At 42.2% G+C, this 26,375-nt stretch overlaps 1 protein-coding gene and 1 non-coding gene across 3 annotated transcripts in view; both read right to left on the minus strand.

Moving 5' to 3' along the window:
- The window catches only part of chd1 (chromodomain helicase DNA binding protein 1), a 40,070-nt gene that overhangs the window by 8,572 nt on the left and 5,123 nt on the right, over nucleotides 1-26,375 (minus strand). For both annotated transcript variants that reach the window (XM_042302693.1, XM_042302694.1), the window contains 25 exons: nucleotides 23,161-23,344; nucleotides 22,666-22,770; nucleotides 22,348-22,400; nucleotides 22,104-22,250; nucleotides 21,285-21,559; nucleotides 20,311-20,536; nucleotides 20,030-20,130; nucleotides 19,635-19,813; nucleotides 18,947-19,071; nucleotides 18,352-18,568; nucleotides 16,879-16,968; nucleotides 15,935-16,125; nucleotides 15,008-15,196; nucleotides 11,614-11,776; nucleotides 10,483-10,635; nucleotides 9,928-9,999; nucleotides 9,552-9,701; nucleotides 7,554-7,702; nucleotides 4,358-4,454; nucleotides 3,833-3,928; nucleotides 3,330-3,506; nucleotides 2,885-3,045; nucleotides 2,625-2,666; nucleotides 2,396-2,529; nucleotides 1,867-2,005 (listed from right to left, as the gene is read on the minus strand). In XM_042302693.1, coding sequence (XP_042158627.1) covers nucleotides 1,867-2,005; nucleotides 2,396-2,529; nucleotides 2,625-2,666; nucleotides 2,885-3,045; nucleotides 3,330-3,506; nucleotides 3,833-3,928; nucleotides 4,358-4,454; nucleotides 7,554-7,702; nucleotides 9,552-9,701; nucleotides 9,928-9,999; nucleotides 10,483-10,635; nucleotides 11,614-11,776; nucleotides 15,008-15,196; nucleotides 15,935-16,125; nucleotides 16,879-16,968; nucleotides 18,352-18,568; nucleotides 18,947-19,071; nucleotides 19,635-19,813; nucleotides 20,030-20,130; nucleotides 20,311-20,536; nucleotides 21,285-21,559; nucleotides 22,104-22,250; nucleotides 22,348-22,400; nucleotides 22,666-22,770; nucleotides 23,161-23,344 — 3,615 coding nt within the window. The remainder of the gene's footprint in view (nucleotides 1-1,866; nucleotides 2,006-2,395; nucleotides 2,530-2,624; nucleotides 2,667-2,884; nucleotides 3,046-3,329; nucleotides 3,507-3,832; nucleotides 3,929-4,357; nucleotides 4,455-7,553; nucleotides 7,703-9,551; nucleotides 9,702-9,927; nucleotides 10,000-10,482; nucleotides 10,636-11,613; nucleotides 11,777-15,007; nucleotides 15,197-15,934; nucleotides 16,126-16,878; nucleotides 16,969-18,351; nucleotides 18,569-18,946; nucleotides 19,072-19,634; nucleotides 19,814-20,029; nucleotides 20,131-20,310; nucleotides 20,537-21,284; nucleotides 21,560-22,103; nucleotides 22,251-22,347; nucleotides 22,401-22,665; nucleotides 22,771-23,160; nucleotides 23,345-26,375) is intronic.
- On the minus strand, nucleotides 12,263-12,482 carry LOC112220439. Its single transcript, XR_002948873.1, has one exon. It is a non-coding gene; the product is annotated as a small nucleolar RNA SNORA53 (small nucleolar RNA).

The raw sequence follows: 26,375 nt of genomic DNA on the forward strand, positions 1-26,375 counted from the left end.
GGATTCAGTAAGAGTAGAAAGTTTCATTTTATATTAATTGGTCCTAAAACTAGGTATGCAAACAATCATATTTACATTGTAAGTACAGATTGGTTTCATAGTTCTTACAACATTGTGAAAGTCATGTCTGCCCTTTAATGAATAAATAAATGTTGTGGATTTAGATAGGCCTATGCCAGGGGTTTTCAACCGGGGATTCGCAGACACCTAGGTACTGCAGGGGGTCTGCAAAAATATAAAATAAGATTTCTTATTTGTATTGAAATGTTCATGAATATAGTTAGCAACAGAATAAACCACCTTTAATTTTATTTTTTTATTATATACCTGCATTAGAAAAGACAAGAGTGTTATTTCTAATGATGTCAACTCCTAATATTGAGCAAATTATACTAATTGAAGCCAATTAGACGACTCACTGGAGAACCTGAAATATAGAACGCTTTGGAAAAAAAAAAAAAAAAAAAAAAAAAAGCAATAGGAAATTTTTTTGCTAATGTATGATGGGGGTTCCTGGGTCACCAGTTTGCCAGGAAGTGGGTCCCTGGGCAAGAAAATGTTGAAGACCCCTGGCCTATGCTATTTAATACACTGTGTGGATTTAGATGGGCCTATGCTATTTAATACACGGTGTGGATTTAGATGGGCCTATGCTATTTAATACACGTTGTGGATTTAGATGGGCCTATGCTATTTAATACACGTTGTGGATTTAGATGGGCCTATGCTATTTAATACACGTTGTGGATTTAGATGGGCCTATGCTATTTAATACACTGTGTGGATTTAGATGGGCCTATGCTATTTAATACACGGTGTGGATTTAGATGGGCCTATGCTATTTAATACACTGTGTGGATTTAGATGGGCCTATGCTATTTAATACACTGTGTGGATTTAGATGGGCCTATGCTATTTAATACACGGTGTGGATTTAGATGGGCCTATGCTATTTAATACACGTTGTGGATTTAGATGGGCCTATGCTATTTAATACACGTCGTGGATTTAGATGGGCCTATGCTATTTAATACACGTTGTGGATTTAGATGGGCCTATGCTATTTAATACACGTTGTGGATTTAGATGGGCCTATGCTATTTAATACACGTTGTGGATTTAGATGGGCCTATGCTATTTAATACACGTTGTGGATTTAGATGGGCCTATGCTATTTAATACACGGTGTGGATTTAGATGGGCCTATGCTATTTAATACACGTTGTGGATTTAGATGGGCCTATGCTATTTAATACACGTTGTGGATTTAGATGGGCCTATGCTATTTAATACACGTTGTGGATTTAGATGGGCCTATGCTATTTAATACATGGTGTGGATTTAGATGGGCCTATGCTATTTAATACATGGTGTGGATTTAGATGGGCCTATGCTATTTAATACATGGTGTGGATTTAGATGGGCCTATGCTATTTAATACATGGTGTGGATTTAGATGGGCCTATGCTATTTAATACACGGTGTGGATTTAGATGGGCCTATGCTATTTAATACATGGTGTGGATTTAGATGGGCCTATGCTATTTAATACACAGTGTGGATTTAGATGGGCCTATGCTATTTAATACACGGTGTGGATTTAGATGGGCCTATGCTATTTAATACATGGTGTGGATTTAGATGGGCCTATGCTATTTGTTATGCCAAGGGATTTCCGTTTGTATTGGCTGCTATGCGAGTGTAAAACTTGAAACAATTAACTGTTGTGTGATGGAGGAGTTGAGTAAAAACAGCATGGCTTTGTTCCAAATGGACCCTGGTCAAAAGTAGTGCACTAAATAGGGAATAAGGGAGCCATTTTGGACGTAACCCAAGTTTGAGGTATGAGACCGAATGTAGACAGACCTCTTCCTCTCATCGGGGTCGGCAGGAATGGCTTTGTGGAGCGGCGCCAGCTCCTCCTCGTGGGAGATCACCAGCTTGGCGTTCACCTGGACGCCCGAGATCCTGAATGTAGGGCCTTTCACTTTCCCTCTTCTGCCTCCTGGTGGTGAGACAGAGAGAGGTTTAAAACCAGTGACAGCCACTTACTGAGCAACTTAACAGTGGATTTTGACATTGTTTGGATTAGCAGGAGAGAGATGGATGGATAGAGATGGACTGGAAAGAGAGATGAATATATTGGGATGGAAGGATGGATAGAGACAGACAGTCAAAAGACAAGACAGTGGAAAGTACCCAGTGTTCGACTTGGGCAGGTGCTAACCGGAGCTGAGTACCAGCACCTCAAATTCTAAACTGTTTGAGCCCCTGTTCCGTTTATAGAATATTAGCTCAAATGTATTGTGGAGCGGCTGCACCTAAATAGAAAACAGTAATGGCACCCAAAATTAGTATCGACACCTATTTCAGAACAAGTCAAACACTGAAGTACCTGACGTCTTCTCTGGTCCACAGGGGTTCTCCCTGAGAGTCTTCAGACAGCCGTTGTGAACCGTCTCCGCCAGACGCTTCAGGTCATGTTCAGACTTGTCCACTAGTTCGGCATCACGGGCAATAGCATCCAGTCTGAAAGAGGTTGATTTTTTGGTTGGTCAAAAAGCATGTTGACAAAAGTTGTCAAATAACTGAAACCACATTTTGTCGTTTTTGCCTGCAGTTACCTTTCAAGTGGTCCACCAAACTTTTTGTAGCTCTTGATAAATCTATGGAGGAAAAGACAAAGTTGTGAGGCGAAGTCGAGGTAATGGAAGTGAGTGCATTTTCTACATCCCCAAAAAGGTATTGTGGGGGGGGGACTTATTCCCACAGGATAGACGACATTTAACAACATCACGTGTATCCCAAAATGTTCCCCAAATCCCTATAGTGCTATTAAGGGAATCGGGTGCCATTTGGGATGCATCTCATGTGTAGTGCTTACCTTCGTATCTCAGCATCGCTGAAGCCCTTGATGTTTTCTCGTGGAATGGTCCGAGGCCGTCCTCGTTTCTTGGGCCTCTTGCGATCCGAGACGGAGTCGCTGTCAGAGCCGGAATACCGTCTGTTTCTACTACGCCGGCTCTCACTGCCGTTAAAGTTGACCTGGAACCATATATCAAACAACAGTGTATTATTAGAATAAGAACCATGTTCTCCGAGGGTTTCAATGGAACCCGCTGCACATCATCCACTGACAGGGACGGAACTGTTCGGCACAACAAATTAGTTCAGAAGACAAAGAAAGCTACCAGTCTATTAAAATTCTAAGACAGAAGCATTTAGAAAAAATCTGGCATTCCTGTTATGATTAATTGATAAACCCAAACTCAGCATTGGAGAGTACTGCTGTGTGTGTGTGAGAGAGGAGGGAGTGCCCCCAAGCTAACCTGTTTGGCACAGTTCCTCATGCGGGGCAGCAGGTAGATCTCCTCCAGCTCTTTCTGCCTCTCCTCCTCCTCCATCCGCCGCCGCTGCTCCTCAGGAATGATGTCATCCCAGCCCCGATGGTGGCGCTCAGAATCCATGACGATCTCCTCCTCCTCCATCATGGAGAAGTTGGCCACCTGGCAGGGAGGGGTCAGAGTTAGGTCGAGAGGTCAGCTCAGCGGATTGACTTATCATTTTATTTGTTTTGCTCTTATTAGGGCCCGTTTCCTGGACACACCGATTTAGCCTAGTCCTGGACTAGAAATAGCATGGTAAATGGAGAATATTCATAAATATTTTTTTGTCCAGGACTAAACTTAATCGGTGTCCAGAAATGTTGCCCTTTACGTTTACATAATAAAAAATTAAAACATGTAAAACACTATTGTACTTATTTTCATTCTTACTAGTGCCTTAGTGGTTATTTTTTATAGCCTTTACTTGTGATGAACTTGATATATACCTTGAACTGTGAGAGCAGCTCCTCTCCAACAGTGGAGGGGCCGGGGTCATTCTCTCTGGTCTCGGCTCTCTTCAGGATATCGTCGATGTCCATATCCTGCCAAAGTGAAACCCGAAAAGTCAGTTTATGAAAAACGTATTAACTTCACCGAACCACAGAGGGGAACCTGAATTTGTCAACCAACATCAGACACACGGGGACAATATAGGTCTACATCAGAACAAATGCAACATGAAAGATTAATAGGAACTGCAAAGTAGCACAGTTTGGACGTACAATGATAAGGATTAGGGTTGTCAGGATATCAGTATCATGGCAAGTAAACAAAACATGAAGCAGAATTCATATCTTGTTGAAAACAAACAGCCTTATTTTTCCATCCAGTCACATTTGTTTACCCCTCCCCCATTATATAACTATTTTAAATTAAGCATGTTTTTAAAAGTTTAGTCCGCTTTGTGTCCTTTTTTGTCACAAAAAAATGTGTAACATAGTATTGTGATAGTGATGAGTTGAGTGACAAACCTGAGGCTCCTGCTCCTCCCCCTCCTGCTCCTTGAACAGCTCCTCGGCACCAAACTTCAAAATGGCCGACAGCTCCTCCTTGTTGAACGGAGTGGCACTGCAAGTGATGGAAGTTCCAAATGAGAACACAAAAAACCTTGCAGGGGTGTGTGCATGACCGTGAACACCTCAGAAGGATGGTGTGTGTTTGTGAGTAAGCATCTAGAGGGTAGCTATAGGGTGTGTGTTTGTGAGTAAGCATCTAAAGGGTAGCTTTTGGGTGTGTATTTGTGAGTAAGCATCTAGAGGGTAGCTATAGGGTGTGTGTTTGTGAGTAAGCATCTAGAGGGTAGCTATAGGGTGTGTATTTGTGAGTAAGCATCTAGAGGGTAGCTATAGGGTGTGTGTGAGTAAGCATCTAAAGAGTAGCTTTTGGGTGTGTATTTGTGAGTAAGCATCTAGAGGGTAGCTATAGGGTGTGTGTGAGTAAGCATCTAAAGGGTAGCTTTTGGGTGTGTATTTGTGAGTAAGCATCTAGAGGGTAGCTATAGGGTGTGTGTGAGTAAACATCTAAAGAGTAGCTTTTGGGTGTGTATTTGTGAGTAAGCATCTAGAGGGTAGCTATAGGGTGTGTGTGAGTAAGCATCTAAAGGGTAGCTTTTGGGTGTGTATTTGTGAGTAAGCATCTAGAGGGTAGCTATAGGGTGTGTGTGAGTAAGCATCTAAAGGGTAGCTTTGGGTGTGTATTTGTGAGTAAGCATCTAGAGGGTAGCTATAGGGTGTGTGTTTGTGAGTAAGCATCTAAAGGGTAGCTTTTGGGTGTGTATTTGTGAGTAAGCATCTAGAGGGTAGCTATAGGGTGTGTGTGAGTAAGCATCTAAAGAGTAGCTTTTGGGTGTGTATTTGTGAGTAAGCATCTAGAGGGTAGCTATAGGGTGTGTGTGAGTAAGCATCTAAAGGGTAGCTTTTGGGTGTGTATTTGTGAGTAAGCATCTAGAGGGTAGCTATAGGGTGTGTGTGAGTAAGCATCTAAAGGGTAGCTTTTGGGTGTGTATTTGTGAGTAAGCATCTAGAGGGTAGCTATAGGGTGTGTGTTTGTGAGTAAGCATCTAAAGGGTAGCTTTTGGGTGTGTATTTGTGAGTAAGCATCTAGAGGGTAGCTATAGGGTGTGTGTGAGTAAGCATCTAAAGAGTAGCTTTTGGGTGTGTATTTGTGAGTAAGCATCTAGAGGGTAGCTATAGGGTGTGTGTGAGTAAGCATCTAAAGGGTAGCTTTTGGGTGTGTATTTGTGAGTAAGCATCTAGAGGGTAGCTATAGGGTGTGTGTGAGTAAGCATCTAAAGAGTAGCTTTTGGGTGTGTATTTGTGAGTAAGCATCTAGAGGGTAGCTATAGGGTGTGTGTGAGTAAGCATCTAAAGGGTAGCTTTTGGGTGTGTATTTGTGAGTAAGCATCTAGAGGGTAGCTATAGGGTGTGTGTTTGTGAGTAAGCATCTAAAGGGTAGCTTTTGGGTGTGTATTTGTGAGTAAGCATCTAGAGGGTAGCTATAGGGTGTGTGTGAGTAAGCATCTAGAGGTGCTTTTGGGTGTGTATTTGTGAGTAAGCATCTAGAGGGTAGCTATAGGGTGTGTGTGAGTAAGCATCTAAAGGGTAGCTTTTGGGTGTGTATTTGTGAGTAAGCATCTAGAGGGTAGCTATAGGGTGTGTGTGAGTAAGCATCTAAAGAGTAGCTTTTGGGTGTGTATTTGTGAGTAAGCATCTAGAGGGTAGCTATAGGGTGTGTGTGAGTAAGCATCTAAAGGGTAGCTATAGGGTGTGTGTTTGTGAGTAAGCATCCAGAGGGTAGCTATAGGGTGTGTGTTTGTGAGTAAGCATCTAGAGGGTAGCTATAGGGTGTGTGTTTGTGAGTAAGCATCTAGAGGGTAGCTATAGGGTGTGTGTTTGTGAGTAAGCATCCAGAGGGTAGCTATAGGGTGTGTGTTTGTGAGTAAGCATCTAGAGGGTAGCTATAGGGTGTGTGTTTGTGAGTAAGCATCTAGAGGGTAGCTATAGGGTGTGTGTGAGTAAGCATCTAAAGGGTAGCTTTTGGGTGTGTATTTGTGAGTAAGCATCTAGAGGGTAGCTATAGGGTGTGTGTTTGTGAGTAAGCATCTAAAGGGTAGCTTTTGGGTGTGTATTTGTGAGTAAGCATCTAGAGGGTAGCTATAGGGTGTGTGTGAGTAAGCATCTAAAGGGTAGCTTTGGGTGTGTATTTGTGAGTAAGCATCTAGAGGGTAGCTATAGGGTGTGTGTGAGTAAGCATCTAAAGAGTAGCTTTTGGGTGTGTATTTGTGAGTAAGCATCTAGAGGGTAGCTATAGGGTGTGTGTTTGTGAGTAAGCATCTAAAGGGTAGCTTTTGGGTGTGTATTTGTGAGTAAGCATCTAGAGGTGTGTGTGTGAGTAAGCATCTAAAGAGTAGCTTTTGGGTGTGTATTTGTGAGTAAGCATCTAGAGGGTAGCTATAGGGTGTGTGTGAGTAAGCATCTAAAGGGTAGCTTTTGGGTGTGTATTTGTGAGTAAGCATCTAGAGGGTAGCTATAGGGTGTGTGTTTGTGAGTAAGCATCCAGAGGGTAGCTATAGGGTGTGTGTTTGTGAGTAAGCATCTAGAGGGTAGCTATAGGGTGTGTGTTTGTGAGTAAGCATCTAGAGGGTAGCTATAGGGTGTGTGTTTGTGAGTAAGCATCCAGAGGGTAGCTATAGGGTGTGTGTTTGTGAGTAAGCATCTAGAGGGTAGCTATAGGGTGTGTGTTTGTGAGTAAGCATCTAGAGGGTAGCTATAGGGTGTGTGTTTGTGAGTAAGCATCCAGAGGGTAGCTATAGGGTGTGTGTTTGTAAGAGACTAAGCACACTGAGGAAGTATGTGTTTTGTTGATGTAGTTGAGAGTGTAAGGTGTAACTGGCTATGTGCGTATAAAGCAGCATGTAGCCTAGTGGTTAAGAGCGTTGGGCCAGTAACCGAAAGGTCGCCGGTTTGAAATTTCTGTTGACGTTCAAGGCACTTAACCCCAATTGCTCCTGTAAGTCGCTCTGGATAAAAGAGTCTGCTAAATAACTAAAAATAAAAAAATGTGTGAAGAGTAAGTGCGCTTGCATGTGTTCTCGTGTGAGTTTGTGGGCTCTTGCCTGTGTGTAAGCACCTAGAGATGTGAGTGTGTTTTCAGTGTGTATTTGTGTACCTGGAGGGGGCGGTGCCAGTGTGGAGGACCGTCTTGCCCGTGGTGTCCATCCTCTGGATGACTAGATGGTCCAGCACCATCTTCTTCTTGGCTCGCTCAATGATCTCCTCCTCCACCGAGCTCTTAGTCACCAGGCGGTAGATGTTCACCTGGGAGACATACAGGTTTCATGTTGGATGTCCACAACTACGTAACTCTTTATTATAGACTGGGAAAGCATGTTTGTTTAGGATATAGGGTGAATGACAAAATCAGAGTAGATTAACAGCAATAGCTTTACAAAACTATTCAATACAACATGGACTCATATGACCATGTATCTTGGTCTAGTGCCTGCGGTCATTGGGTATCAATAGAACTTGACAATGCGTGTTGTGCGAACAACGGCCTGTTTTCTATTATAATTATTTTATTTTCACAGTGAGTCATGCTGAGACCAAGGTCTCTTTTACAGATGAGCCCTGTATACTGTATACATCAATATACACTACAAGTCGACCGATTAATCGGCAGGGCCGATTTCAAGTTCGTAATTGCTAATCGGCATTTTTTTGGCGCCGATTATGGCCAATTACATTGCAATCCACGAGGAAACTGCGCAGCAGGCTGACCACCTGTTATGCGAGTGCAGCAAGGAGCCAAGGTAAGTTGCTAGCTAGCATTAAACTTATCTTGCAAAAAAACATCAAACTACACGATTGATGATATTACTAGGTTAAATAGCTTGTCCTGCGTTGAAAATAATCAATGCGGTGCCTGTTAATTTATCATCAAATCCCAGCCTACTTCGCCAAACGGGTAATGAATTAACAAAGGCGCATTAGAGGAAAAAAAGCACAATCGGTGCACCAATGTACCTAACAATAAACATCAATGCCTTTCTTTAAATCAATACACAAGTATATTTTTTAAACCTGCATATTTAGTTAAAATAATTGCATGTTAGCAGGCAATATTAACTAGGGAAATTGTGTCACTTCTCTTGCGTTCAGTGCAAGCAGTGTCAGGGTATATGCAGCAGTCTGGGCTGCCTGGCTCGTTGCTAATTGTGTGAAGACCATTTCTTCCTAACAAGGACCGTAATTAATTTGAAAAAATGTTACATAATTATGACATAACATTGAAGGTTGTGCAATGTAACAGCAATACTTACGACGTAGGGATGCCACCCGTTAGAAAAATATGGAATGGTTCCGTATTTCACTGAAAGAATAAACGTTTTGTTTTCGAAATGATCGTTTCCGGATTTGACCATATTAATGACATGGCTCGTATTTCTGTGTGTTTATTATATTATAATTAAGTCTATGATTTGATAGAGCAGTCTGACTGAGCCGTGGTAGACAGCAGCAGACTCGTAAAGCATTCATTCAAACAGCACTTTCCTGCGTTTGCCAGCAGCTCTTCGCAATGCTTGAAGCACAGATCTGTTTATGACTTCAAGCCCATCAACTCCCGATATTAGGCTGGCAATACTAATGCCGATAAGAACATCCAAAGGTATATGAAATACAAACGGTATAGAGAGAAATAGTCCTGTAATTCCTATAACTACAACCTAAAACGTCTTAAGTGGGAATATTGAACCACCAGCTTTCATATGTTCTGAGCAAGGAACTTAAACTAAATTGATTTTATTTACGTATTATATTAAGTTAAAATAAGTGTTCATTCAGTATTGGTGTAATTGTCATTATTACATACACACATACATGCATCTTTTTTCAAATTGTATTTTATATCAGCCAATTTAAAATCGGTATCAGCTTTTTTTTGATCCTCCAATAAATCGGTATTAAAATCATAATCGGCCGACCTCTACACTACACATTACTATACAGATAGATGGTAAGAGAGACCAATGACCAATAGCACATAGCTCTAAAAACCTGTTTTAATCAACGCTATTTTGGTTTCTTAACTGCTTTGTCATTGGGTAACAAAACTTGACGTTGAACTTAACCGCAAGTCAACTTCACAAAGTAATTGGTTGCATACCTGTCTCTTCTGGCCAATCCTGTGGGCTCTGGCCTGGGCCTGCAGGTCATTCTGTGGGTTCCAGTCAGAGTCAAAGATGACCACCGTGTCGGCCGACGCCAGGTTGATGCCCAGACCGCCCGCCCGCGTTGACAACAAGAAGCAGAAATCCTGGACGGGAGGAAGTGAGATGTAATAACGTGTGGTGTAAGATGGTTCATTACAGTAGATTTCCAATTATATATTCACCCCATCAGTGAATTATTGAGTAAAACTTGAGTAAAATTAGCAGGGTTGGGGTTTTCAACTCAGTCGATTCAGGAAGTAATCTGATTTGTCCCCAACCCTGGCTGTTAGCGTATTAGTAGATATTATGGTGCATTCATTCCACACTTACCTCAGAGCCCTCAGCGTTGAAATGGTCCAGCGCCTGTTTCCTCATCTCTCCCTTGATGGAGCCGTCCAATCTCTACAAAGATAAGACACATTTAGTCCTTGTCCCAGCAAACTCTCAATGTTGTTCAACGTTTAAATGTTTTGGTATTTTGCTTATCTTTAGGGGTTTAAGTATGGTAACTTTAGGACCTTCTAGGTACTTTGCTTAGATAACCACTGAGCTGAATCCTGACTAGGAAAGCACCTTATTTACCATTTTTAGTAAGCCATTGTGCATTAAGCCAATACAAGATTTGCTAAAAAAAATGTAAATGTTGAACAGACTTCTTTAGGGAGTATTTAACCTACAAATTCCTTAAAGCAGGGCTGCCCAAACTTCTTCCTGGAGATCTACGATACACCAGTATATGGGAAGGGGATAGGAATGTGGTGAAGTCGCCCTTAAACACTGATCTTGGGTCAGTTTACAATTTTTCTCGCTAATGGGTTAAGTTTAGGATTAGGAGAGGAGAAGCTGATCCTAGATCTGTACATAAGGAGCCAGAGAGCTGCTGACCTGGAAGAGGAACTGGCGGCTCTTCAGGTACTCGGCCAGGATGTCCAGCATCCGGACCATCTGGGAGAAGATGAGCACACGGTGGCCACGCTCCCGCAGACGCAGCAGCAGCTTGTCCAGCAGCACCAGCTTCCCACTGCTCCGGATTAGGTGCTGCAGGGAGAGGGCGAGGGGCAGGGGGAGAGGGCGAGGGGCAAGGGGAGAGGGCGAGGGGCAGGGGGAGAGGGCGAGGGGAAGGGGGAGAGGGAGGGGGAGAGATTAGTGTGCGTCCATGCGAACTCTGGAAAGAATTCAATGTTAATAATAAATATCCTGATATATGGACATTGGACAAAACCCAGCATCACCTTCTTATTAAAGAGGCCAACAGTAACTAAACATAGGCCTCTAACTTCACCACATTCCGTGAGCAAACTTATAAAAGAGTGGTGTAACCAAGATTAGCACCAGTGTAACAGCCAAAACATGTCAACTAACGCTGATGAGTGGCTTGTGGCTGAAACACACACATTCAGCATTTTTTTTAGGGTTGATGTTTACACAGCTCTCACTATTAAAGGCAATGTAAAAAAATAGTCCACAAATGTGCCTACATTTCTATAATATGAAAATAGTTTATGATTAGTGAATGTAGATATTGTTAGATTTTTGTCCCTATTAGCTGAAATCCTATTTTTTCAAAGCCATTTTAGCTGTCGTGCTAGCTGTTCAGCCTGAACAGATTAAAAAATATATATATATTATTATATATATATATTTTTTTAAATCGCATAATGCAGATGTCAACTCCCTCAGAGGCACGTGCTGCTAGGCAACCCCCCACACACACACACACACACACACACACACACACACACACTTGCAGGGCTGGCCTGCTCCCTTCGTGGCTAGTGTTGTTAGGAAAACGTGACGTAGTGTTATTGGAATGTCCAGCAGTTGTTGGTAAGTAATGAATATAATGCTAGCAAAATATAATTTTTCAAAACCCAAGACTGAAATGCAGCTACTTTCCCACGTTTAAAACTAAATTTAGGCTTCAAGTCAGTGGACGTGCTCCCGCCCCCCCAGAATGCCAAGGTTTGAGTAAAAAAGTTAAAGTTTGCATGTACATTTACTCCCACCCCCACTCACCTGTAAGGCCTCCTGTTTGTTGTAGAACTCGCTGTCCTCTGGGGGCTTGATGAGATAGCAGTGATTGCAGCACTTCTTCAGCTCCATCATGATGTTAAGGAAGCCAGACGTGCTACCTTTGGTACCTTTACTCAGGGCCTTGTAGTTCCTCGTCAAAATCCACCTGTTTGACCCAACACAGGCTTAGTAGTTCAAAAAAATAAAAATACCCTAATACAGCGTGATTACTACCATTTCTAATGTATTTAATACAATTTGTAATAATTTCTGGATTAACTCGTTTGGAAAAGGAGCACTCCAAATGAACTTCCAACTCCGTCAGGATAAACAGGAAACCTGAAGTTACACCTACATCCAAGGTTTAGTTTATAACCGCACTTAAATACCTAGACTATTTTATACTGTTTGAGAAGTTCAATTTTCCTCTGTCCAGTTTAAAAGTGCAAATTAGTCCAAGATAAGGCTTCATTTCTGTCCGGGAAACATCCCCTCTATGTTATGGAGCCATATGCCTGTTTACATGTATATTGAGGTGAGGTGGCTGACTGGTTTATTTAAATAAAAGGTGAAGTACATCTTTGATATCTTTTGGAACATTGCACACTCCTGATGAAGCCCCCAAAGTCCCAGTGGAACTACAAGGGGGTGTGTTGTCCACCCCCCAGCCAAGCTGCACTGGTTGATAACTGAGAGTTGCCAGTACAGAAGGAGGGCTGGGGAGGCAGGTAGACTGCTCTACAACACCAATGACTAAAACACCTCCGATTGTACAGCCAGAAAGCTGCTGAGAGCCTCTGGGCTGAAGCTGCAGCACTCGGAGACGACAGCACCAGTACAGGACCACCTCCAGAGGTGGATCTAAGTGTTCAAATCTTCCTAAAATGTTATACCAGAGATTCCTTTGATGTAATTGATCAATATATTGTGTTAAATGAGGCCAACTGGGTCTAAGCTGTGGAACTGAATATCTGGAGATGTCCTTGATGTGCATAAACATTGACCTAGTCTGCTCCCATGTTAGTTTCTATTGGTTTCATGCTTCTGGTCATTTGCATTGCAGGATATGGCAGAGGGCAATGATGCAGAGAGTTGAGTTATGACGTTACTAGTAGTTCTGTTCAGAATGAGTACTGTCTAGTGGAACGATAAACCCAAAATTACAGACGGCGACGTCGCCTTCCTCTTACCCAAGCATTTTGCTTACGTCGATAACTGTGGTTTTTCTACACAACGTTCCTGTAGATTGTTCTAGAACCATTATTTGGTCAACAGTAATAGCCTGTACATCATGTTGATTCCTGCTATGAAAGTGTCCGCCTGTCCCCCCGTTTCGCTATCGGCAACCGACTTCCACTGTGCGCACGGAGGAGGGAGAGAGGCAAATCAGAAGCATATGACCATTCCCAAAAATATTGGGGAAAAATACAGTTTTCAAAGACGCTACTGTTGTAGTTACAGAGAGGAGAGTCACAGCTTGTTTCTCACCTTTAAATATTGAGTTCATGACAACTTTACAACCGGAGTAGGTGTGCCCAGAGAGCGCAGCGCTCCATTTGCAGTGAACAGGTCTACATAAAGTAACCTAGCCCTAGTGTAGGACATTAGCCTACATTAGCCTACATTTACTAATAGATTAATCAATTAGCCTACATGGCTATATCAATATCACATTTAGAGTTAGCAATCCAGCTAAGTGTTTTGAGTTCCCACTTCCTCATGTGGTGAATAATATAGCCTGTAGCACAATGTGCACAAAGATGTCTGGAAATTCTCTCAAGAGACAAATAAAATCAGATCATTCTGGATCCCATTTTGACAAGTTGCACTTAAAAAATACCAAATCATGCTTCCTGGATATGTTAGATGAAAGTTTTTTTTTTAAATCAGTCTACCATCCAAATTATGTTATTTTACACAGAAGAAAAAATATGGTCTAGTGTAAAGTAAAATGTATGTTGTTACCAAACAAAATAGTTCCATTAGTCACAGTATGTATTTTGGTCCACATACCCAGCTCTAGCATCTCTCCCAAAAATTATATATCGTAACCGCAAAAAATATATATTTGCCCAATTTGGAAATTTGTTCAAATCACAAACTCTAATATCCATCTGTTCTTACTTGTAGTACCGTTTCTGAATAAGTAGTAATTTAATTTACACAGCTTTTTTTGTTAAAATAAGCCTACATTTTGATTCTCAATTTTACCCACTCAAGTTAACGAATATATTCAGATATTTGCTTAACTGTGCCCAACCCTAGTATTCGTCTGCTCTTACTTGTAGTACGGTTTCTGAATGAGTAGTATTCGTCTGCTCTTACTTGTAGTACGGTTTCTGAATGAGTAGTATTCGTCTGCTCTTACTTGTAGTACGGTTTCTGAATGAGTAGTATTCGTCTGCTCTTACTTGTAGTACGGTTTCTGAATGAGTAGTATTCGTCTGCTCTTACTTGTAGTACGGTTTCTGAATGAGTAGTATTCGTCTGCTCTTACTTGTAGTACGGTTTCTGAATGAGTAGTATTCGTCTGCTCTTACTTGTAGTACGGTTTCTGAATGAGTAGTATTCGTCTGCTCTTACTTGTAGTACGGTTTCTGAATGAGTAGTATTCGTCTGCTCTTACTTGTAGTACGGTTTCTGAATGAGTAGTATTCGTCTGCTCTTACTTGTAGTACGGTTTCTGAATGAGTAGTATTCGTCTGCTCTTACTTGTAGTACGGTTTCTGAATGAGTAGTATTCGTCTGCTCTTACTTGTAGTACGGTTTCTGAATGAGTAGTATTCGTCTGCTCTTACTTGTAGTACGGTTTCGAATGAGTAGTATTCGTCTGCTCTTACTTGTAGTACGGTTTCGAATGAGTAGTATTCGTCTGCTCTTACTTGTAGTACGGTTTCCGAATGAGTAGTATTCGTCTGCTCTTACTTGTAGTACGGTTTCGAATGAGTAGTATTCGTCTGCTCTTACTTGTAGTACGGTTTCCGAATGAGTAGTATTCGTCTGCTCTTACTTGTAGTACGGTTTCCGAATGAGTAGTATTCGTCTGCTCTTACTTGTAGTACGGTTTCCGAATGAGTAGTATTCGTCTGCTCTTACTTGTAGTACGGTTTCCGAATGAGTAGTATTCGTCTGCTCTTACTTGTAGTACGGTTTCCGAATGAGTAGTATTCGTCTGCTCTTACTTGTAGTACGGTTTCCGAATGAGTAGTATTCGTCTGCTCTTACTTGTAGTACGGTTTCTGAATGAGTAGTATTCGTCTGCTCTTACTTGTAGTACGGTTTCTGAATGAGTAGTATTCGTCTGCTCTTACTTGTAGTACGGTTTCTGAATGAGTAGTATTCGTCTGCTCTTACTTGTAGTACTGTTTCTGAATGAGTAGTATTCGTCTGCTCTTACTTGTAGTACTGTTTCTGAATGGCGCTCATCTCCACTCTGAGGATCTGCTCCACTTTAGCAGGAAGAGACTTCTCCACATCCTTCTTGACTCTACGCAGCAGGAAGGGCTCCAGCTCCTTGTGTAGACTGGTGTAGCCAGAGTCCCTACCCTTCCCATGTTCCTCCTCAAATATCTCCCACGAGTGGAACCTGAAAACACAAGACACACACACAAACATGGGCAGAAGGCCAGACATCAGCAATACTCGAGGACCAAAAGCTCCAGAACAAGGACAATGAAACAGAACATATTTCAACCAGCTTGGTATCTTGATTCCAAGTCACCCCATAATATTATAGAGGACACAGTTCTCTGATACACACAATTAACTTATATAGGACAGTTAGGCTTTACACAGAGGGTTGGGCCAGTAACCGAAAGGTCACTGGTTCGAATCACAGAGCCCAAAAGGTGCCAAATCTGTCGATGTGACCGTAAGTGCAAGGCACTTAATCCCAATTGCTCCAGGGCGCTGGACAGTGTTGCTTGGAAGGAGCCCACAGTGTTGCTTGGAAGGAGCCCACAGTGTTGCTTGGAAGGAGCCTACAGTGTTGCTTGGAAGGAGCCTACAGTGTTGCTTGGAAGGAGCCTACAGTGTTGCTTGGAAGGAGCCTACAGTGTTGCTTGGAAGGAGCCTACAGTGTTGCTTGGAAGGAGCCTACAGTGTTGCTTGGAATGATTGTGTATTTTGCTAAGTACTGTGATCAGTGATATACTTTCAGACAGACATTGATTCAGCTTTGATCTAACTCTACTAAACGAGCAACATCAGTGATGCAGCCGTTAACTCATATAGGACAGCTAGTCTTCTCACACACACAATTAAATCAAAATAGGACAGTCAACACCCCCCCCACCACCACATACACACCGGCTAGGTGACCTACTTTTCGGGCATGATGAAGTGCAGCAGGGACCAGAGCTCTTTGAGTGAGTTCTGCAGCGGCGTGCCAGTGATGAGCAGCCGGTGGTTGGACTTGAAGTCCATCATGGTCTTATAAAGGAGCGAGTCGTCGTTCTTCAGCCGGTGGGCCTCATCCACGCCGATGAAGGCCCATGGCACGTTCCCCAGGAATCCCTGCATAGTGGACACAAACTGGCAGTTATACAATGTGGTGCCAATGGCACACTGGGTTAGCACATGGTAATGGCCACACCAGAGTTGGGTCTTCGATGTTAATGTTGACAAGTAAATCACTTGGGCAAAAGCTAAATGAATACGGGGCAGCAGGGTAGCCTAGTGGTCAGAGCGTTGGACTAGTAACCGGAAGGTTGCAAGTTCAAATCCCCGAGCTGACAAGGTACAAATCTGTCGTTCTGCCCCTGCACAGGCAGTTAACCCACTGTTAACCCACTGTTAACCCCCCTAGGCCGTCATTGAAAATAAGAATTTGTTCTTAACTGACTTGCCTAGTTATACAAATAAATTAATAAAACATTAAAAGGGATACTTCATGATTTTGGCAAAGAAGCACTTGATCTACTGACCCAGAGTCAGATGAGGCCCTTGATCTACTGACCCAGAGTCAGGTGAGGCCCTTGATCTACTGACCCAGAGTCAGATGAGGCCCTTGATCTACTGACCCAGAGTCAGATGAGGCCCTTGATCTACTGACCCAGAGTCAGATGAGGCCCTTTATCTACTGACCCAGAGTCAGATGAGGCCCTTGATCTACTGACCCAGAGTCAGATGAACTCATGGATACCAGTTTGTCCTGTGTGCAGTTTAGCTCAGGTATTATTGTGTAAATCATGGATTAATTACGTTTTTTTTTTGCTCTTCGAGAGAAAAATCTTTCAACTCACAAAGATCTAAGAAACGTGATCTTACCTTATCTTTTAGGAGAATTTCATATGTTGTTAGCAGGATGTTAAACTTGAGTCTCTTGTTCTGAACGTGCATCCATTCATGTGTTCTGATCTAAAAAGTAACAAAGAATTCATAATTAAATGCAGCCTCAACTCAAGAAAAGGTGTCTCAATCTTTAAATAGTAACTTCATAGTAAAACACTCCTCAAATATCAAGAACCAGAAACCCCTATTATTTCATCTTTATTTTACTAATCAAGTCAAGTTAATAACAACTTCTTATTTACAATGACGGCCCACCCCGGCCAAACCCTAAACCGGCCAACGCTGGGCGAATTGTGTGCCGCCCTATGGGAACCCCCAAACACGGCTGGTTGTGATACGGGTTAATTAATTAATTAGTGTCTTAGACCGCTGCACCACTCAGGAGCCCCTATGCAATATCAGCAGTTTGAAAAACCCTCTCATCTGTTCTGAATCATAAATAACCTAAATGGGGAATATTATTGTATACCCCCATCATATCCATCACTGAGGCTGTAGCCTATCATGTCATCTATCATATTGTTAGAAATGTATGCTATTCTCAATAACACAAACTCCAATGCAAATCAGAGGCAAAAAATAGGTTTATTTGAGAAGGCCAAATCAATATGTTATGCTTGGGAGGTAGATGTTCAGTCCCTCGTCCTCAGCTCCCCCCACCCCCCCCAAACAAAGGAACAGGATGCTATTTATAACCCCCCCCCCCACCATAGCCTGGGTTTGACCAATCAGAAGTCCATGCAGTACAACTTACCCAATTGCCAAATAACAAGTATCCTGCCCCCAACTCAATGTACAGACCAATGAAAACGTGGCACATGTTGCCCTGAGTTCAGGAGTGACATTCCATAGATTCTGAACATATGTTGAACTGAAACCCAACTCCTATTTTCAATTCGCTACTGCCCATTGGTACTCTAGTCCTCTCATCCTGTCCGTTGTGTATTTATCTTCAAAATATTCTTAGAATATCCATCTCTACTGCTGTAGCCTACCATGTCATCCATCATATCCATAACTACCATGCCATCCATCGTATCCATAATTACCATGCCATCAATCATACCCATAACTACCATGCCATCCATCATACCCATAATTACCATGCCATCCACCAAACCCATAACTACCATGCCATCCACCAAACCCATAACTACCATGCCATCCATCATATCCATAACTACCATGCCATCCATCATATCCATAACTACCACGCCATCCATCATATCCATAACTACCACGCCATCCATCATATCCATAACTACCACGCCATCCATCATATCCATAACTACCACGCCATCCATAATTACCATGCCATCCATCATATCCATAACTACCACGCCATCCATAATTACCATGCCATCCATCATATCCATAACTACCATGTCATCCATCATATCCATAACTACCATGTCATCCATCATATCCATCACTACGGCTGTAGCCTACCATGCCCCGGCTGCTAATGTCACCCAGGTAGACCACCACGTTCATGAGCGGGGCCCACAGTTGGATCTCTCTCTGCCAGGAGACGAGCGTGGACAGGGGCACCACCAGCAGGAATGGTCCGTACAGCTGGTGTTCATGGAACTGGTAGTTGAGGAAGGAGATGGTCTGGATGGTTTTTCCCAGGCCCATCTCATCTGCCAGGATGCAACTGTTCCCCCTGGGGAAAGAAGAGAGGATGGTGAGAAAAGTGTTAGGAGCACCGACAGGATGATGCAAACTATATATAATCTTTTTTTTAAAGAATTATACAAAAAATATATTGGTCCTTATTTTTTTTAAAGGTATTTTTTATCTTCAGTAAAGTTATTCTAAGTGATTTTATTATCTGGTTTCAGATGGTGAAAAGTGAAATCGAAATCAAATTCAGGATGCCTGGACTTCGAACAGTGATATTTAATATGAATTACGGAACAACCAAATGCTGAGTTGAGCAAAAAATAAATTTAAAAAACCGACGAAAATTATTCTGCAAAAAATTGGAATACAACAACCATGGTGACAACAACAACGGAAGCTCAAGAAGACTATGACGTACTTGCACCATGAGTGAGCCATCCAGTTCAAGCTGTCTAACTGGTAGTCTCGGAGCTGCAGTCCTTCTCCACCGATGTAGGACGGCTGTTTCTTCATGGGAATAAATCTCGGCCTCTGTTTCAACACCTGACGGGGGAGACAGGAGAGAGCATGAGTGAGTTTGAAGTTCAAAATTAAAACAAGTCAATGCAACGGAGTCCGCCAGTTCTCTGTCGTTCCCCCCAAAAAAGGGATGAACGCTCTAAGTCAACTACTCAAACTACAGCCCGGTTCCTAAAACGATCCCAAGTCTCTACAACTGGGTCCTTGCCAGGTCCTCAGTTTTTAAAGGGAATGGATAGGAAACAGAAAAATTACAACACTGCTAACTTCCCCTCTCCAATCCAAGCAGATGTGTTACGTAAGGACAGACCACGAGGGGCTTTAAGTGGAGGAAATGGGTTACGTTAAATAAAAGACAAATAACCCAGAATTAGGCTAAAAGGAAATCGTACTCAAGAAGACCGAACAAATTATTATCTCCTGTGTATGAAATTGTTTTCTTCTAAGTACAATTTATTTGGGGGCTTAGTTGTGGTCAATTTGCAGTGTAGAAATTATTGTAGTTATGTTCCAGCCCCCGAACATCCGCTCCGACTGAATCTAGTCGCCTATACCTGGTCTAGAGGCAATATCACCCTACACTTTACCTTGCAGTCTCTGGAGGGAATGGTCTTGGACTGGTTTCTGCGCATATAGTCATCTATGCTCTTCTGGTACTTTCTGGAGATGAGGGCTCCGTCCTCCCAGCTGCACTCTGAGTACGACAGGCCCTGCCACTTGCACAGGTAGTCCGGAAAACCGGCCGCCGACTTCTGATTTGAATGCCCTGGGTGACATTAAAACAGAATACACGTTAAAAGGGCGCAATTCCAGACCAAAACAAAAATGTTTAGGCAATACTATTTATAGAATGTTATTTATAGAACTACCACAAGACTGACTCTGCATAAAGTAGTGTAGTCTGCCCTATACATCTCAATCCTATGTCCCAGCCCCAAACCATAAACAATGGAAGGAACGCCTCGGCAGAGGGACATCTCACCAATTATCCTCTCCACCAGCTGATATTGTGAGTGTAAGTCGTCCATGAGTTCCTGTTGACAGTTGAAGTATTCCACATCCTCTGGTGAAGAACATTTTATCCTGGAGAAGGAAAACTTAGTGAAAAAACCTGGAACTCAAAAACACCTCTTCCAACCAATAGCCAAGGCCACATTACAATTGAAATGTACACATCTGTTTTGTAATATTTTTTTATTATTGATAGTTTATCTTTTTGACTGATTGACAAACCAATTTCCCCTCACAGATTAATTATCTTACCATTTCTTCTTGTCCGATTCCTTCTTCTTGAAGTTGTCTAGTTTCTTCATGCCCTTGACGTTCTGCAGCTTCAGCGTCTCCTCCGTCTCCCAGGTGTTGTGGATATGGGACCAGCCTTTCCACTTGAACAGGTACTGCTGCTCGCCCGCCTCCTTGTTGGGGTTGAAGTTGGCGTTGGGGTCTCCGTCCGCCTCCACTGCATACACCGTGGTGGTGCCTCCAGTTGCTGTGGGGAAGAAAAAAACAACAACCGGTGTTTAGTATGGAAATAATAATAATTTATTAAAAATCTCAAACCGAAAAACTAACTAACTAACAAACAAGCAAGCAATATATCATGCCAGGTCAGGTCAACTAAAAGAGACCATGTCTTTGAAAGCTGCATCCTCTGCAGGTGGAGAGGGTTAGTTCATGGTGTCAGCGTAGGGAGCAGGTCAGAGGATAGTAAATTACTCTGATGATCTGGCACAGGGCAAGTCTGGGTACCAGCCTGAGTCTTATAGTCACTGGACTTCTCTTCCACTCTGATGCACCCACTTGAGGGATGCCTCAGCAGCTCTGAGCGCCAGAAAGCTCACCACACAAAGCTCAGAGTAGTAGCCAGTCATCCTCACTACGAGCACTCTGCCTCACCACTTTTTTCCGTTCCTCTCACGCTACAAGCAGCCAGGTGAAATTAAAAAAGCAGGTACTCTGAGGTACTCTGTCCAGATGCATTTTCGAAACAAAAACATGTTCTACCTAGCCAGCCAAGACAAAGAGTTGACCGGTTAGTCAATCTGCAAATCTGTGGCTCAAAAACACCAGATACATGCAACAAAAACTCAAAAAAGATACAAAACAATGAAAATAACACTAATGAACTAAATATGTAAAAACATACAAGACCTCAGTCTAGGTTGCTACCAGGGCGTCATGGCAACTATCAACTTAGTTGAATGGGTACAATGACTCTTCTGGTTTTTCCCCTTTACCTCCTCTCCTCCCTATCCGCGTCTCCATCACACGCTCCAGGGTCTCAAACTCATCCTCGTCCGGCGGAGGCACATCCTCCCCGCACACCTCCACCAGGTCGTCAGAGTCAGTCTTCTGCTCCTCGTCCTCCTTGTAGCTGACGTTCTGCGTGGCCTGGCGCCTGGGCCCCTGGTTCGACGACGACTTCTTGCCGTCGTAGTCGTCGTCCGAGGATGAGCCCGCAGAGGGCTTTTTCCTCTGCACATTGCTCTTCTTGCCGTTTCTGGCGTTGGCCCTGAAGGGAGAGAGAGCAGACAGACACGTTACGGTGAGTTCTGGACAACTGCTTTGAGAACAGGAGAGTTGCAAAGTACCAGACAGTGGTGCTGCAACATATGGACACAACATATGGACCCAACATATGAGCAGAAATGTCATTCTCTTGAGAGTTCTAGTCCATGACTGAAAGGGTGTTTCCTCTCCTTGACCCTTAAAGGTAATTTGATCTTCAAATCAAATTATATTTATCACATATACAGATTACAGCAGGTGTAAAAGGTGCAGTGAACTGCTTACGTGCTAGCTGCCTTAACAATACAGCACATCTTTATAGCCAGAGTGCATTGACCGTCAATTGATGAATTGTGGTGGCTGAACATCCATTCTAAAAGGATTGGTTTGGATCCAGAAACTGTTCTATGGGATCAATGGACCTAATAGGTATAAACTTTGGAAATGAACTATTTCCACAGTGAAAGGGCAAAAATTAGGAGTCTCGATGAGATAAATAGTAATCTGTTGGCATACAACAGCTTTCGAGGGAGGAAAAAAACTCTTACTTGGTTGGAAGCTTCCTGCTTTTGACTTTGTGACTGGGCTCGTAATCATCCGACTCTTCACTGTGCTCCTGTTCCTGTGCTGACGAGTCAGAACCGGAACCACTTCCAGAACCCGATCCAGACCCGGAGGACGATCCAGAACCCGATCTAGAGGGAGCATTATACCAACAGTATAGCCCACAGTATAGCCCACAGTAAGTGCGTTTGATATCACTGCTGAACGGTGTCAGGGAGTACAACTCACTTTCTTCTCTTTCCACTCGAGTCGTCATCTGAATCCTCACTGCTCGACGAATCCTAAAAAACATCAAATGGAAAACAGATTAGAAAAGAAGTCCCAAATAACATTTTCTAGCCTACCTGGGTGTAATGTTGTGAGTTATAACATATATCACCAAATCAATGAATGACAGAACTAACTACCACCAAACACCAGGCTATAAATCTGAGTGAAATGTTATTCAAATTTTAAAGATTGAAAATCTCCCGTCTTCACTGAATTTGAGCCTTAGAACACACTTTGAATAACGATGGAATTAGAATGATTAATAACGCCACCCACCGATCCACTGTTTGAAGAGCTCTGTTGTTGTTGCTGCTGGAGTTGCTGTTTCCTGAGCATAGCTGACCTTTGAACTGCTAGGATACTGGGGTTGGACTTCCAGAACTGAGATAAAGATAGGAGCGTCAGCTACAAGTCAAGTACCGTTCCCCCGTGGACAACACAGTTCTTGTTCAACAGAAATACAAAATGGGGCTGTTGACCAGGGTCGTATGTATCAATGGTCTGATTTAGGTTCAATGTAGCCTTTTAGATTGCAATGAATAATGTGACATGGTAAGGAGAGACTTGATACTGAATCAGCTCTTTTACTCTGAGATGCTTGACACATACAGCCCCAGAACTCATATCTTTTGATTAGATCTCTTATCTTGTTTGAACTATCCAACCTCTACTCTTTCACTTCAACCTGACAAGATCATCTTGTGCTAACCACAGTGAATCAATCTCAAAAGTACATTTCACGTAGTTTTAGCTGAATGTCGGTGTTCCTACCTCGGCTCCGTCGATCTTGGCTTTGTTTTCTGGTTCGTTCTTCTCCTTGGATTTCCCAGAGTCGGAATCGGACTGGCTGCCGGAGTCTGAGCCGCTTCCTGAGCCGCTCCCTGAGCTGCTACTGGAACTGGAACTAGAGCTGGAGCCCGATCCAGAGCCCGACCCGGACTCATCGTCCGAGTTGCTGCAAGCAAACAAATGATTTCTTAGACTAAGATCAACACAATAACCTATACTTGAAGTGGACTGAAATAGGTGTCTGGACTCTGTAGTCATTTTGGGTGCCGGTACCATTTACATTTAGGTGCCAGAACTCTGCAATGTTTTTTACATTTTTTTAATGTGCACCTTCTAAGAGGTGCTCGTACTTAAGCAGTAGAAAAATCTAGGTGTGTTCCTGCCCAAGTCTAGCACTGATAACTAAACACACAGAACTCTTAGGAAATCCTAGAGCCATGTCTAAAAAGGTTTCATTTTAGATGAGTCAGTTGTGAGCACACATTCCCTCCTGCGTGCGAATGTGCATATCTCACTCTGCCTCAAAACAACAACAAAAAGCATATGTGGTGCTCCAGCTCTTCAAACAACACGGCTAAACTAGTGTATGGAGGCCGTTGGTAAGGACTAGGTACAAGCTAAATAACATGTTAATGGTGATGCACAACATATCTGTACTATCTACATGAACATGTAAATAAATCACTATGCCATATTTTGGTAAACAAAAACAATACTGTGCTGAACAAAAATATAAATGCAACAATTTCAAAGATTTCACCAAGTTACAGTTCAAATAAGAAAATCAGTCAATTGAAATAAATGAATTTGGCATTAATCTCTGGATTTCACATGACTGGGAATACAGATATGCATCTGTTGGTCAGATATGTATAAAAAAAAATATATATATATATATTATTATTTTTTTAATTAAAAAGGGTAGGGGAGTGGATCAGAAAACCAGTCAGTATCTGATATGACCACCATTTGCCCCATGAAGCGTGACACATCTCCTTCACATAGAGTTGATCAGGCTGTTGATTGTGACCTGTGGAATGTTGCCCCACTCCTCTTCAATGACCGTGTGAAGTCAAATCCAATTTTATTGGTCACATACACGTGTTTAGCAGATGTTATTGCGGGTGTAGAGAAACGCGTGTTTCTAACTCCGACAGTGCAGCATTATCCAACCTTTTGGCCCAGTGTTGTCCGGGTTTGGCCAGGGCAGGCCGTCACTGTAAATAAGAATTTGTTCTTAACTGACTTTCCAAGTTAATTTAAGGTTCAATTTTAAAAAATAGACTAACAATTTCACAACATATACGCTATACACACAAATCTAAGTAAAGGAATGTAATTAATAATATATAAATATATGGATGAGCAATGTCAGAGTGGCAGACTAAGATACAGTAGAATAGTATAGAAAACAGTATATTACATAAGAGATGAGTAAAGCAAGATATGTAAACATTATTAAAGTGGCTAGTGTTCCATTATTAAAGTGGCCAGTGATTTCAAGACAATGTACACAGGCAACATCCTCTAATGTGCTAGCGATGGCTAATTAACAGTCTAGGGGTCAACCGATTATGATATTTCAATACCAATATAAATTATTGGAGGACCAAAAAAAGCTGATACCGATAAAATTTTTAAAAAACAAACATTTTTTCTTTCTTAAATCGGACGATTTGTATTTGTATTTATATATATGTAATATTTAAATAATGCAAACACACAGTGTTGGAGAAGAAAGTAAAAGTGCAATATGTGCCATGTAAAAAAAGCTACCGTTTAAGTTCCTTGCTCAGAACATGAGAACATATAAAAGCTGGTGGTTCCTTTTAAACATGAGTCTTCAATATTCCCAGTTATGAAGTTTTAGGTTGTAGTTATCAAAGGACTATTTAATATACCTTTGACTATTGGATGTTCTTATAGACTCTATAGTATTGCCAGCCTAATCTCGGGAGTCGATAGGCTTGAAATCATAAACAGATCTGTGCTTCAAGCATTGCGAAGTGCTGCTGGCAAACGCAGGAAAGTGCTGTTTGAATTAATGCTTACGGGCCTGCTGCTGTCTACCTCCGCTCAGTCAGACTGCTCTATCAAATCATAGACTTAATTATAATATATTAAACACACAGAAATACAAGCCGTAGTTAATTAATATGGTCAAATCCGGAAACGATCATTTCGAAAACACGTTTATTCTTTCAGGGAAATATGGAACCATTCCATATTAACCCTAAGTCTAAATATTGCTGTTACATTGCACAACCTTCAAAGTTATGTCATAATTATGTAAAATTCTGGCAACTTAATTATGGTCTTTGTTAGGAAGAAATGATCTTCACACAGTTCACAAGCCAGGCAGCCCAAACTGCTGCATATACCCTGACACTACTTGCACTGAACGCAAGAGAAGCAACACAATTTCCTTAGTTAATATTGCCTGCTAACATGCATTTCTTTGAACTAAATATACAAGTTAAAACATATATAAACTTGTGTGTTGATTTAAAGAAAGGCATTGATGTTCATGGTTAGGTACATTGGTGCAACGATTGTGCTTTTTCCCCCGAATTAGCTTTTGTTAAATCATCACCCGTTTGGCGAAGTAGGCTGTGATTCGATGATAAATTAACAAGCACCGCAATGATTATATGCAACGCAGGACAAGCTAGTTCACCTAGTAATATCAACCAAGTGTAGTTAACTAGTGATTATGTTAAGATTGATTGTTTTTTTATGAGATAAGTTTAATGCTAGCTAGCAACTTACCTTGGCTCCTTGCTGGATTGCAATGTAATCGGCCTCCAAAAATGCTGATTACCGATTGTTATGAAAACTTGAAATCGGCCATGCCAATTAAATCAGTCGACCGCTATAGCAGTCTGATGGCCTTGAGATGGATGTTTTCAGTCCCAGCTTTGATGCACCTGTACTGAGCATGCCTTCTGGATGATAGCAGGGTGAACAGGTAGTGGCTCAGGTGATTGATGTCCTTGATGATCTTTTTGGCCTTCCTGTAACATCGGGTCCTGTAGGTGTCCTGGAGGACAGGTAGTATGCCCCTGGTGATGCGTTGGACAGACCGCACCACCCTCTGGAAAGCCCTGCGGTTGCAGGCAGTGCAGTTGTTGTACCAGTCAGTGATATAGCCCGACAGGATGCTCTCAATTGTGCACCTGTAAAAGTTTGTGAGGGTT

Source organism: Oncorhynchus tshawytscha, linkage group LG20 (genome assembly GCF_018296145.1).
Source record: "Oncorhynchus tshawytscha isolate Ot180627B linkage group LG20, Otsh_v2.0, whole genome shotgun sequence".
Classification (NCBI taxonomy): domain Eukaryota; kingdom Metazoa; phylum Chordata; class Actinopteri; order Salmoniformes; family Salmonidae; genus Oncorhynchus; species Oncorhynchus tshawytscha.